Source organism: Phalacrocorax carbo, chromosome 8 (genome assembly GCF_963921805.1).
Source record: "Phalacrocorax carbo chromosome 8, bPhaCar2.1, whole genome shotgun sequence".
Lineage (NCBI taxonomy): Eukaryota > Metazoa > Chordata > Aves > Suliformes > Phalacrocoracidae > Phalacrocorax > Phalacrocorax carbo.
The window spans coordinates 15,737,642-15,751,358 of record NC_087520.1 but is presented as its reverse complement, the minus strand read 5'-3'; the positions used below and the strand labels follow the sequence as shown (position 1 = coordinate 15,751,358).

General features: G+C 36.5%; 1 protein-coding gene across 4 annotated transcripts in view; it reads left to right on the top strand.

Moving 5' to 3' along the window:
* The window catches only part of RANBP17 (RAN binding protein 17), a 163,082-nt gene that overhangs the window by 115,042 nt on the left and 34,323 nt on the right, over positions 1–13,717 (top strand). For all 4 annotated transcript variants that reach the window (XM_064458903.1, XM_064458904.1, XM_064458906.1 and 1 more), the window contains 2 exons: positions 2,834–2,941; positions 5,457–5,539. In XM_064458903.1, the coding sequence (XP_064314973.1) occupies positions 2,834–2,941; positions 5,457–5,539 (191 nt within the window). The remainder of the gene's footprint in view (positions 1–2,833; positions 2,942–5,456; positions 5,540–13,717) is intronic.

Genomic DNA, 13,717 nt, shown 5'->3' with positions numbered 1-13,717 from the left:
ACTTTCATTTAGTGTTTCTTACAGTTAGGTGGTAACCCATAGGCAATTCTCCCTGTGTTCCTCCCAGTTGATTCTCAGTATTTAATGACTTCTGTTGTCTGTAAAAGGAGGAGGTTGCAAGAGAAAATGGGTGGCAAGAATTAAATTATTAGGTTGACTCAGAGCTGCAGTCAGCTAGATAGCATACAGTGTATTTGTGTGAGTGCATGAAATTGTCTGCCAGTATAAAAATATCTGTGTACAGATACGTAGACATTAAGTTTATAGAAAAGTGATATGTCATTTAGATTACCTAGTGGTCATTTACAAGTTCCAGTTGACTGAGATATTCGGATGTCTGCTCGTATGCTGCTTCAGATGTGGATCACTAGAACAAACAAAATAATCTTTTCACCCAACTATTATTGTTACTTATTTATCCAAATTCATGTCCTATTTCTTAACAAAATAAAAGCACTTGGAGCAATAAGAGGGCTTGTTCCAAGTGATTCTGTTTTTGAAGAACTGAATTTTAAAGTTTATATGTTTTAAGGATTCAAGATGAGCTACAAAATTTAAAGAGCCTAACAAACAGCTGTAGGATTGAAGTTTCTTAATCGTAAGAGAAAAGAACACATTTTCTTATGAAACAAGGCTACCTGAGCGGTAATCTGTTTGTAATAGCCGTTATTGCCAGTTGCATTGAATCAAACCTCAGTATCATTCTTTGCAGTTTTAATACCTTTGAGCTTGAACTGACTGGTCAGGTTAAGTTCATCAGTTAGCCAGATTCCTTGAAGCTTGTGGCTATAAACACTTAAAAATAATGTTCTGTTTAAAACCAACTTATTATTGCACTTTCTTTGAAAAAAAATAATAAATTGCCAAAGCCTTCCTGTTGACCTTAGCTTTTGTAAAATTTTACTATAGTGTCTCCAGTCTTTCCTTGTCAATGAATGTGGACGCAGTGCTTAAGCTTTTGAATTAAGATAGCTAATCATATCGGGTATGCGGCTGACTTACATTTTGGTTGTAGGGTTTGGCTGTGAAGTTACTCTCTCTGCCGTGAAATCTGAAAAGGCAATTGCTTTCCACACTGCAAAATTCCGCGGTGGGGCTTTGTAGCATTGCAACATCTCCCTTTTGTGTACATGATGCTACGAGGAGCACTAAGGAAGAGGCATGACTTAGTAGAATTAATAGCACTGTTCAGTTCTGTACCTTACATGTATTCTGCTGCATTTTGAGCATACGACCATCCTCTGCTGAGAGTGAGCTAGATTGGAAGTCCACCTGAGAAAAAAATGAACTGGCATTAGTGAATTTTCAAAGGTACAGGAGGATGTGGATCATCTGTGCCCTCTGAAGGTATTGTAGGCATGTAAGATTTGAATTTAAATCCCAGTTTATTATGCAATAACTCTCCATGGTATGTTTAACTCTAGTTTGCGTGTTTTAAAATGTAAAGAACCCCATAAAGGAGAGAGGAACAAGGTCTAGAAGTATATTTCATGTCAGCCTCTTCTGCTGTATATAGTTTATGCCTGCAGCGCCTCAAGCAGCTGGCAGCAAAAATGCACAGGTCTTTAGATGGCTCAGACGGACAGCAGTAGCCAGAATGCCTTCCATCTGTCTACACAGCGCTGTCATTCATCAGTAGCGCTATGTCTGACGGCTCTAACCTCCACCAGAAGAGCTATAGCGAACTGAGACATGACTGTGTCTACATATCCTCAAAGGATGTAAACCTTTATGTATTTCAGACTTTTATTTTGCAATCCCATGTTGAGTGCTTGGCCTGTATTCTACTTTGTAAGATGTACAATAGTTGCCTTTATTGTCTGAATAGGCAATAGCATTTTCCTAAGAATAGTCACTATTCCTTGTGTGGTTAAATAAAGCAGAATGATATGATATGAAGCAAAGTTAAAAATTAAAAATAAGTTTATTATTAAACAAAACCATTGAGTAGATTAGCATGGTCATGTTTTAATAGCAAATTGTATAGTTAAAAATCTCTTGGTTCAATATTTAAAAACTGTTTAATTCTTTGCCATTCAGGCTGTGCTACCTCATTTCTGTTTATCAGTCTGCATTCTTATCCAAAAAACCTTTTTTTTTTCAGCTTGTTGGGAAAACTAGGGGTCAGCTTTATATCAAATCGTTGCATGAAATATTTTGATACAGTCAGTAACTCATAAATTTTCTTTTTTAAGTTGCATTGCAGTCTACTGAACTTATTTTTTTTTCCTGTATTGCATTCTTCTAAATCCTGCTTTAAAAGAACAGATATCTCTTGGGTACTGATGAGCACTCCTGAAAGACTTCTTAAAAATCTAACTTTGCTGATCTTCTACACACCGTTTGGCTGAATTCTCTTCTTGAATGATCTGGAAACAACTTCATGCAATCAAATTGTTCCCAACCATTTATGTAGCAAATATAATATATATGAGGTGGCACTGAAATTTGGGGGCCAGGATTTCCTAATATGTACCTTTTGTGGTGGTTTTAAATTAAATTGCCATTTGTGACTTACGCCATTCATTAAAAATCCAAGCTCATTTTATATATGTACTTATGGGTTAGCTTCACATATACAAACTACTTTCCTTTTCCTTCATTACAGCTCTGGTATGTTAACTATTTCCTACTTAACCATTGCTGTTTCCAAAGCATTTAGTCTTCTAAGCAGAGATTTGCTTAAATTTATAGCTTCTGGCAGTCCCTCTGTCAGAATGAGCTGCCACGGTCTATATCTGGCCCACCCATCTAATGGTTAGTACAGTTTTTGAGGAAGTTGTTTTGCGAGATGTTATTTTATCAGTGTACTCTTTAACTCAGTTTGGTGAAGATACCCTGCATACATTTCTGTTCTGCAAAGAGCTATTGAACTGTGGTACCGTGAACCTGCGTGTACAACCCCTATCTTGAAGCTGATGGCAGAATTCATGCAAAACAGGTAAGAAGCATGTGAGAATGAGATAAGTGATGAATACTGCAGTGCTATGCATTCTCTGTTCCATCTTTCTATGCTTTGCTTATCCTCGTGATGTCTGACAAAGACTTCTGCATTTGTATTTTGGAACAAAATTCACAAGCAGAACTCTGCTTTCAATGTCATTGTATTGTTTTACCAAAATGGTAGATGTTACAAAATCAGTTGGTAAGGATTAATTGCAGGAATATATATGAGAGACTCTGTGATTTTATATTCAATATTAGTGGAAGTCTATGCTTTAACCAGGGGTAAATACTGACTCTATAATTAAGTATCGGAAAATTGTCTGCTGTCAGGATTTGCTGCAGGCTGAATTTTTGCCTTAAGCCAAGCAGCATACATATGTGCCTGTACAACCGCAACTCCCTTTACAGTTTCCTTTGCAACTCAACTCTTCCAGCTAAAATAGGAAAGAATGGTATCTAATACAGCAATATTTATAACCAGCATGTAGGTAACTTCTACCACATCTAAAATCTTCTCTGTGGGCCAACCAAAAAGGCCTCAGAAAGATTCTGGGAGGTTATTTCGGTACTTGACATTGCAGTAGTTAGAATTAAATTCCTGTTTTGCCACAAGTAATGTAACAATGTATTTTGGGAAATTATCATTACACTTGGAACTTTTTAGTGTACTGCCCAAGGGGAAAAAAAAGATTTTTTAAATGAAAATTGATAGTTAAAGTCTCTGAGCTGGGTATCTTCATGACCAAAGTAATTAGAGCATTCAGCGAAAAAGTATGTTCTCATAATTTCTCATTTTGCCTTGCAAATCAAACTTAAAAGGAAAAAAGTTGAAATATTTGAAATTTGAAAAAAAAAAAAGTTTAGTTTAATCTAGTGACAGGAAATTGGTGCCTTGAAGTTCAGACCTGGCTCCCAGTCAGATGCTACTGTGTATGATGTGCACTTAATCCCTGAATGGCTACACAAACCTTAAGGCAGAGTTCCCCATTTCTTGTTTGTGTTGACTTGTTTGCTGTGACTCCAGTAACCCCACCCTCTTTCGTTTGTGTAGGCTAATTAGGTCTTTTATCCTGGTACTAGTATAATAAATTCCTGGAAGAGTTTAACCTATTTTCATTCATGATGTAATGCACAAGCAGTATACTCTAATAGTGCTGCAACTTATTTCAAGGAGGAGATTGTTAAAGCATAAACACAGAACTCCAATAATGGTAAACAAAAGCAAAGAGGAACTGGAACAATAAATCTTATGCAAAAGACAGCTCTTCAAGCTACTTTCCATATTCATGTTATTCTTCTACCTATTGCTATTCAGAAAATCTGCCTTGTTCCCTTTAGAAAACATCATCTGGGATGGTGTTTTTTCAAGAGTTGTGTACTGCATTAGCTTTTACAGGTTAGAACGCATTATACAATATACTTTGACATGGTTAAAATATGTTACAGAGTATCAGATTGTGCATTATGCCATTCTGATATTGAGATGATGTGCTGGGTTTGGTAATTTTGCCTATGCCATCCATTATCATTTTGTGCATATGGAACACACAAATGTTTTATACAAGGCACGTTTTATTCATTTATAAACACCCAGATCTACTCCAGAGTTTGCAGCAAAGGACCCTGCAGACAGGGACACAGACAGCAAGCAATTTGACTTGCAGCAAAGATAGACACCTACTGTTGTCGCTGTGATAGGGGTGATACAAGGATTCCACATTTGATCAAAAGTGGATGACTACCAAATAGGTCAGCCAGGAGGTACTCTGGTTTATATCACTCAGTGATGACTCCTTTCCCTTCCAGTCCAAATAAACACTAAGGGTAAGTTTTGCTAATGTTACTTGGAAGCTTAAGACCTATATTCAAAGTTAACTTACAGGCCTGAACTAGGAGTTAGGCTTCTTTATCACAAAGACAGAGTGGAAAGACACAACAGGGACTTTGCCAAGGACTCTCTTGTGTTTCCAGATTGTGGGAACGGAGTGGTTCTTGTTGGCTTTTGTAATACCTGTGCATTAGGCAAGACAACATGGTGCAATCTTCTTTGGGTCTGATTGTTCATAAAAAGCATATTACAAGTTACACTCGGAGAGCTGGCTTGTGGTTTCCACAGATTTTACGTAGCAGAATAACCAGTGGGATTAGTTTATTTTTAAAAGCTATACAGATGCAGAAGCAGGGTAGAAGTTAGCTTAACCACTTGGATTATGGAACCTTTATAGTATTCTTCTGAACTGTATACGGGCACAAGATGTTCACCCATCACTGAAAGCTGTGTAAGTATTGTCACCTTTTCTGGTTAAAATTATTTTGTCTTTTGTCATAGGATTGTTTCTTTGGCAACATATGGAGATAACTAGAGTACATGTTATTGGACTGAAAGATAGGATTAGTTTATCAAATAATTGTACTTTGTAATCAGCAAATTTTTTTTTTGTTTTAGGAATGAATCCATTGCAGTTTTCTTCTTCGATGACCATCTGAATATTTTTGCTGTTATTTTTTAGATCACAACGTTTAAATTTTGATGTATCATCTCCAAATGGAATTCTTCTCTTCAGAGAAGCTAGTAAAATGATTTGTACATATGGTAGGTATTCATTAATGTTTCCTCTGCGGTGTTGTTCTTTGCCTGTCTTGTGATATTAAAATCCTGTTAGTTCATATTCCTGAGTACTGATGGATTTGTGGAATACGTAGCAGGACTGTAATTTGCTACAGCCAGTACCATCCCTTTGTAAAGTGCAGAGCTTACATGGCAGACCTTTGGAGTCCATTTACTTTCATAGATCAGGGTCATTCATGTAGCATTGTTGCTTGTATTGGTTTTTTTTAACTTGAATGTCTATATTCGAGCAACTGTAAATGTAGTTCAGCAAAGACGCAAATACTCATGAGGTGTTTGATCTAGACTACTGATTGATAGGTGTGGGTTGATTTTATGTATTCAAATTATATTCCAGCAGTTCCAAAACATAATAGGACCATAACAGCTTTACCCTGGAGTGCTGTCAAAAAATGTTTATAATAAGTTCTTCCATTTTACTACTCCCACTCATGCGTGCAATTGCAACAGGTCTTTGACACCAGCAGTTTATATTACGCTACAACTAACTTTGTACCTGGCAGTTTTGCTTTCTAAATATTTTGAAAGGAGCATTATCAAGTTTTTGCAGAGCAACCTCATTTGTCGTTTGTGTGACCAGGAAGGGCCATAAATGTCCATTTACTTTTAAAGAAAGAAAATTGGTACATCAAATTTGCTTTTACTGCATTCAGGTTGCTTTTTGGATCTGGAAACCGTGCGTTACATGATTGTATAGAAAAAATTGAAATGTAATTTTGCATTTGATCTGTAGGGCATGGAAGCAGTATATGCAGAATGCATAAAACATTTACTTATGACACAAAAAATGATACCCAAGTAACTCTCGCTTCTTGCAAAATCATGTTTCTGTTTCTTTTTCAAAAATACCATGTAGTAAGCTAGCATGATTTTTCAGCTATGTTCTTAAGTAAATTTCTTAGAGTGATTACAGTTAAGCAAAATAAGGTTTTCTGTGTATGAAAAGATAAAAGGTAAACGTTTAGATTTTACTGCTCAATATCTGTTAGGCTTTGTACTTAACTGCTATAAGCTTTCTTTTGATGATTTAAAAAAAAGAATCAAATGTAGTCATAATGATGATGCTTTAGCCCTACTTGTCTTATGGTACCTGATCCCACTGCAGTTATAGTTTCCTTTTTAAATTTTTTTTTTTATTTCAGTCAGCCTTTACCATCCTTTCTGCATTTAGGACAAACATACCGTATTGTTGGGCATACATTCATCTCAGCTGTTGGCATCAAAACTCTAAACCTTGCTGAGTAAACCACACTAGCTGGTTTCAGCCTGCTTCATTCCTAATTCATGTTCAAAAAATGCTTTGTAAAGAAACCTTTTGCCTTCAGTTGCGGGTTTTATGGTGTGTATGTGTAGTTCATAAAATTCTCAGCCCTAAAGTATTGGTAGCTCTTGTACATAGGACCAAGCAACATTTTTCTGGCTTGTGCTAGAATTTAATTATGCCACATAAAAGGAAATTTCAGGAAGGTGCAGATTTAAGAATTAAAACTAAGCAGTGGAGCCATAGAGCCTGTTGAAGTCTGTGTCCAAACACCTGTTGCCCTCTTTGTAAATTATGCAAAAGATACTTAGGTATGTGTGGCACCTATCTGGAGATGTGTGCCACAGAAAGAAGTGAAACAACCATAAGAGCTTTCTCTCATGCTTCTCTTTCATGTCTTTCACAACTGTTTTCCTGTGGAGGGATGACATTTTGCTCCACACAGGTTTGAGAGGAGAACTGTTCTTAACATTCTCCAAAAGAAAAATTTAAAATCACCTATCAACTAAAAGTGAAGGAAAGACGTAGATATGGGAGAAAGCGTCCACTCAATATATGTATGTTTGGTTTCTTATTCATTTTGCTTTTAAAACACATTCATACTATCATCAGTGTCTGAAAGGGTCCCATCAGTGACCTTTCCATTACTTAGTTGTGACATTGAGAGGAATTGTCGAGGTTTTGTTTTCTGTGACTGCCAATATTTATTCCAGGACTGGACTCACTGCAAAGTCAACATGAAAGACCTCCCAGTGCAGCCAGATGAATTGGCTGCTTCAAGCAGAGATTTCAGATAATCCAGCTGGCTCTGCACAGCCAGCTGCTCTGCCACAGATGGGCAGCACTGGCCTGACCATCACCGTGGCTCAGCTGGGGGCACTGTAATAAACATCCTAGATTAGTGCTATTTCAAACTGCTACAGCTAGTTCTGAAGTGGTCACTGGCTTACAGTCTGGGAGGGTTTTATTGCCCACTATAAGTATTTCAAGATACTACAATTAATCAGCTTTGAATAATTGCTGTTAACATTTTTAGCTTTTATCGCCAATTACTAGTTTATGAGATTTCCATTCCAGTGTACAGAAAGATATAACTCTTTTGGAAATGTGTTACAAGGGTTCGTTACTTTAGTTATGTATGATCTTTTGACCATACAAATTCCTATAAAAATATTGATATTAAGGGAATTTGCATTAATTTCAAATGCCTTCCTGAAAATCTTAATACCTAAATTGTGCTTTTAAGGAAAACTTTAATCCACAGCGTTCTATGAATTTAAGTGTATTTGTCTTTTAAGTATATGTAATATTGGCAGACATCGGGGAGGGAAAAAAGTAAACCAAGTGATGACCATAAAATTCAGTTTGGCATTCTTGAGCAACATTTCCAGCCCCACGTTCTGAAAAATAGAGTGATTCAGTTAAAAGAATGAGTACGTACATGCCTTCTAATCCTTGGGTTCCGTTTTCTAGTTTTATGCTGTACCATTACTGCAAGTAATGTAAAATTCTGAAAATAGTTGAGATTCTCACATTCAGCATGATTTTATGGCTGAAGCATTAGAGAAAAAAATAGAAGACACACAGTAAATGTCAAGAGATTACAACAGACAGTATATGCTCATTTATCTTACTAAGTCAGCCAAACCTCTTTTATATGCCTGCAGCTCATAGTGAGCTCCTCAAAGTTGATCAAAAAGGCACTTGAAACTCAAGATAGATATGATGGAAATCTATACTATAATTGCCTTTTTAAGCTAATAAAAACACAAAGTGATGACATGAGACAGAGGGGAAAAAATAGAAGCAAACATCTCTTTCATCACACTGCCCTTGTGGGAAGATCCCTCCTTTCAGTCTCATTTCAGCTAATCCATTGACCAAGTGGGTTGCCATAACCCACCCTCCCAACCTTCTCTCATCCTTGAGAAGTTGTTCTTTCTATCACCTGGAGACGTGGCTGTAATTGCTCCTCGTGGCAATCCCTATCTGAACCCCAGAATTCCAACTCTGCTTGTTGCCTCTCACCCATCTGCCTTGCCATGGACAATGAGAATTTCCTTCCCATAGCTCAGTAGCTCTCCAGGAAAGGAATTGGTCCTTCTCTAGAAGATACATACAAACAATAAATGAAAATATGGCTTAATTGTATTATACATTGGTATAATACACTTACCAATATATTATATTGGTAAGCAAAACTTATATTTTTTTAAAACAGGATTTTTCCTTCTTCTCTCTCACATGTAATGATATTCAGAAAATGCTAGTAAAAGTATTGTCTTCAGAAATTTCACCTGCACCAAATTAAACACAAAAATTTCCAGTTATGACTTAGGTCCACGGGGAGTCTTCTTGCTATATGAACCTATAGCTACATAAAAATGTGATCTGAAATACATCTCTGTCCTGTCAACACTTAGACAAGGAATTAGGAAATGAAGCGAGGCGGCATCAGGTGATTATTCTCACCAACACCAGAGCACAGTGCACTGGTGATTACTGACATAATGTTGATTTTTCTGAAGTCTGAACTACACTGATTGAAGCAGTTTGAGATAATAGACAGATACTTTGGAAATATGGCCTTCTTCAGGTGATAAATCATCTAGAATTTATATGTGGATTTGTTTTGTGTAAGTCCTGTACTGTTGTTTACGTGGGAATAACTTTGCAACAAACATTTGGTAACCTAACATGTTACTGTCTCTCCATCTTAAATTTTGCCAAAGTTTGTGATGTCCATTTATGTCTGAATGGAACCTCCATTTACTATCTCTGTGTTCTGTAAGATGTGTTTGGACTAAAAATAAAAAGGGGAAGAAAAGAGTAGAACTGTGTTTCTAGGGTGTGAATGTATGTGGACGCTTGTCAGTATGGATGCTGAAATCTCTTTAAATCTAGACTAAAGATACACTCTTTTTTCCTCTAGACTAGCATATAGTGATTTCATATATTGGAGTGCAAAGGATAAAAAAATCCAAAATGCCTACTTTTAAGATATGCTATGCATCTTCAGTTGTCACTGAATAAAATCTAAAATACAAGTTATTTTTATTTTTTAAAATTAGCATCTCAGCGAGTGTTGAATTCTGCTTAGCAGATCCAGCTTTGCGATTAGGGTAGTACTAGTGTGACCTGTCCTTCTGCTCGTTTATCACTGATACTGATACAGTGCTGAAGACAATTCTAAGATGTCTTTACAAATGCTATATGTTCAAAAGATGTAAAGCCTGGCACAGAATGCAAAAAGCACTTAGATAGTCAATTATCCTTGATAGGACTCTGCAGCTGCTTGGCAAGGGATGTTGTGTCTTGTCCATTATGGCTAGAGCCAGTCTGACTGAGTGATAGAGTGTTTTAAAATAAACAACTGAGAGGAGAAAATTGAAAGGAGTTGGAATAGTATAGTCCACCATTCTTCATCCCCAATATATTTCACTTTTAATTCTGTATGTACAAGTCTCCTTACTCTGTGTTTTTGAACTCCCAGTTGTATAGGAATAATGTTTCAGTGCATCTTGGGACCATCTATTTTTGTTCTGTGGTTTCTTTACATTTTAGTAAACCTCTTCCCTTTCATTATAGGACACTGACATAAAAATAATATTTTCAATATGCTGTTTTTATTTATCTACATTCTGTCATGATATACTTTGATGTAAGTTTTTAATTTTGCTTCAGCTTTCAGCTGTTGTAGCAGTTACTGCTCAAGGTCAGCAATGAGGTTAGCCACAGTAGCACAAAACAATTTCCTGTTCTCACAGCCCAGGTAGCATTTGGATGTGGATTAAATTTTACCAGGTTTTTCCAGTAGTCAGACACAATTATTTCTAATGAGCTTTAAATTGCTTCTAGAACATGTATTTCAAAACTTAGTGTGGTAATCCATTCAGTGCCAGCAAATTCATAAGATAACAGTTCTTCAAAATTTTGGTTAAAGTGATTCTTGCTGTAGAACAGGTATTTATAATCAGCATCTTAGCTTAAAAGTGGAGTGCTCACTGGTCTTGGTTGCCATTGGTCTGCTATCCTCTTTCATGATGTGGTTCCAGAATATATTGCTCTTCATTACTGACTCAGCTTTCATAATCAGTTTCTTTTGGCATATTTATCTTGGCACTATGCATGCTCATTGTGCTGATTTGAGAGATTTTATGCATGTTTTGTTGTTGTGGAAGCTTTAAAAATTAGTTTTTGAAGCTCACTCTCATCTTTATGATTCATGTTTTCCTTTCATTTTCTATATATGGCTACTTCTTTATACTGCCCTAGCATTCTGAATGCCTGGAAAGCATACATTCAAAACCATCTTTATGGGGCAGTGGTGAATAATAAAAATAGGAGAGGGGAAAAGGCAAAAAACACTTTTCCTCTATAAACGTGATAAATTTTCACAACCTTTGTTTAATCTCACCAAAGTCTTTTTTTATCTTCATCTAATTCACACATGTTAAAACATGATTTAGTTGTATTATTATACATAGCGTTTATTGGACTGAAATCTAGAACAAGCCCTGCTTAAATGAAACTCAGCCATAAAGTAATCATTTTTGTATTATAGCTTCTACTGTAAAAGCAATTAAGGAGGAGAACTGAAAGGGAAGCTGCCTGTCCTGACATGCTCCCACATCTAGGAGGGAGTGAGGGAATGAGCTGTGCAAAGAGCTCTGGTGCATATTGCCTGTGGGATTCTGAGGCATGGTGATGTTATCTTTGGTCAGAGCATCCCAGTTTGTTTTTTTGCTGGCTTTGTATTCCCGCTCTGCATACACGCACTTTTTTCTTCCAGCTTTTTGTTTATGTGCAAAGTAGTCTTTCAATAATGAAATGCTTAAATTGTCGGCCAGATTCAAGCCCTTATTTCCTTTCTAGTAGTTTTGCCCAATATCTTTAAAAATTCTTTTCCTATTCCTGTCAGAATTTTGTATCACCTCTGAGGCTTAGAAAGATTGTACTTTTTCTAAGTGACACTGCTGTCAAATGCAAGGCAAAAAGTTGTATTAAACGTAATTATTGAGAATTTTGAAAGTCAGTATATTTTGATTGTGTGATACAATTTCTCCCACATTAAGAAGAAATTGGTGCAAGTCAGATTATTTTTTTTTATTTGATTTTTAACTCAGTAGTAACACTGAAACTTCACTGATTACTCTCTACAGTTTTCATTTGGACAGGAGCTCTGAATTTCAAACACAATTTTTAAATTCAGCATGTCAAAGGTCACTTTTATGTTGATTTAATTCCTTTAAATTGTTTCTTTTAACAGTAGGAGTTTATAAAACTGTATTTTGGTCCTCCACTGCAGGGATTATAAATGTACGCCTATCCTCAGTAGCTGAGTTGTTGTTCTTGACCTGATTCCAAGTACCTCAGTAAATTAGTTTATGTTCAGTAGTATCCATGGTGTGTAAAAATATTCCCCTGAAGCTCGTGCTAAATGTTACAAGTAGATCATTCTTTTTTTATCTAGTCAGGCATAGCACCATACTTCATATTTTTTTCAATAACTAATGCTAAAACACTAGACTTTGTTCTAGCACCGCATCACTTGAATTATAGGCTGATGGCTTGGGGCATTGGTAACAGGCACTGCGTGGTCTTTCACCTCTGCTGCTCATTTGAAATCAGCTGTTCCCACTCTTAGGCCCTTTTAAAATGAGTCCATGAACACGGAACAGTTCTCTGTGGACTCTGTCCACTTGCAAAATGCAGCTTTTAATCTTGCACTAGACCCAAACTCTTCTCAGTGTTTTCATTAGAAGGGATAGGCACCAAATTCCACTTCTGCTATGCCTGCCTGGGGTGAGGCAGTGTGAGGGAGCAGGGGTTGTGCCTTCCTGTACTGAAGGCTTTATGCTGATCAATGGATTTAAAGTTTTAATTAAAGGGTGATTTTTTTTTTTTGAGGGGTGGGGGTGAAGTAATAAAAATGATAGGAGGTCAGCACTAGTGGATACCTCCTAGAATTCCTGTTCCCATGCTAAGGGTTTCCTAGGGTTTTTCCAACTTCTTTCCTTCATCATCCGTTTTTTTTCCATCGACTTCCAATTAATTTCCATATTAAGTACATAATTGCCTTGTTGACAACTACTAAGCTCTTTCCATCTGTTGTTGCATATTGCACCAAGTACTTCAAGGACCTAGGATTGCACAATCTTGTGCTTGCAGAGCTCAGCCGTAAACTCAAGGCTGTTTGTTTCTTGGATCCAGAACTTTATCTTTGCTTATTTCCAAAGCCAGATACATATTTGCGTTATTGAAGTAGAGACTTTCTACAGAGAATTTAATGGCGGAGAGGGCCGGATAAGGTTAGCTTTTTGCTAACCTAAGAATTGTTTTTGCCCTAAGAATTGTACATTGCTTACATAGCAGCTTTCAAAAATAGTGTGCGCCTGCCCACTTTATCTCACAGACGGAATTTGGTATTTCATTTTATTTTCTTCACGGAATTTGACATTCACTGATCCTCAGTAACTAGACTAGGTCTTGTCAAAAAGATTAATGCTAATTAAGCTGAACTGGTTGGGATATCTTAAATGGGGCACTGTAGGAAGCTGAAATGAGTTTATCTTTAATTTTACGTAAATGTAATTTCTCAGTAATGTAAAGTATTACAATAAATGAATACTCAAGTATACTGGAAGGCATTCTTTTTTTGCTATGTTTTACTTGTCAAAGCGGATCTTTTGGATGCCGGTCACTTTTAGTATAACAGAGATTTAACATCATTTGGAATTAATTTCTATGCACTAACAATCACTGGAATTGTACCCTCTTCCCCAGTTACACTGTGTTCATGACTACAGCATTTGGGGTAGTAGAGGTGCTGATATGACCATTTCAATATAGAAAACATTTTGTATTTTAATTCATAATTT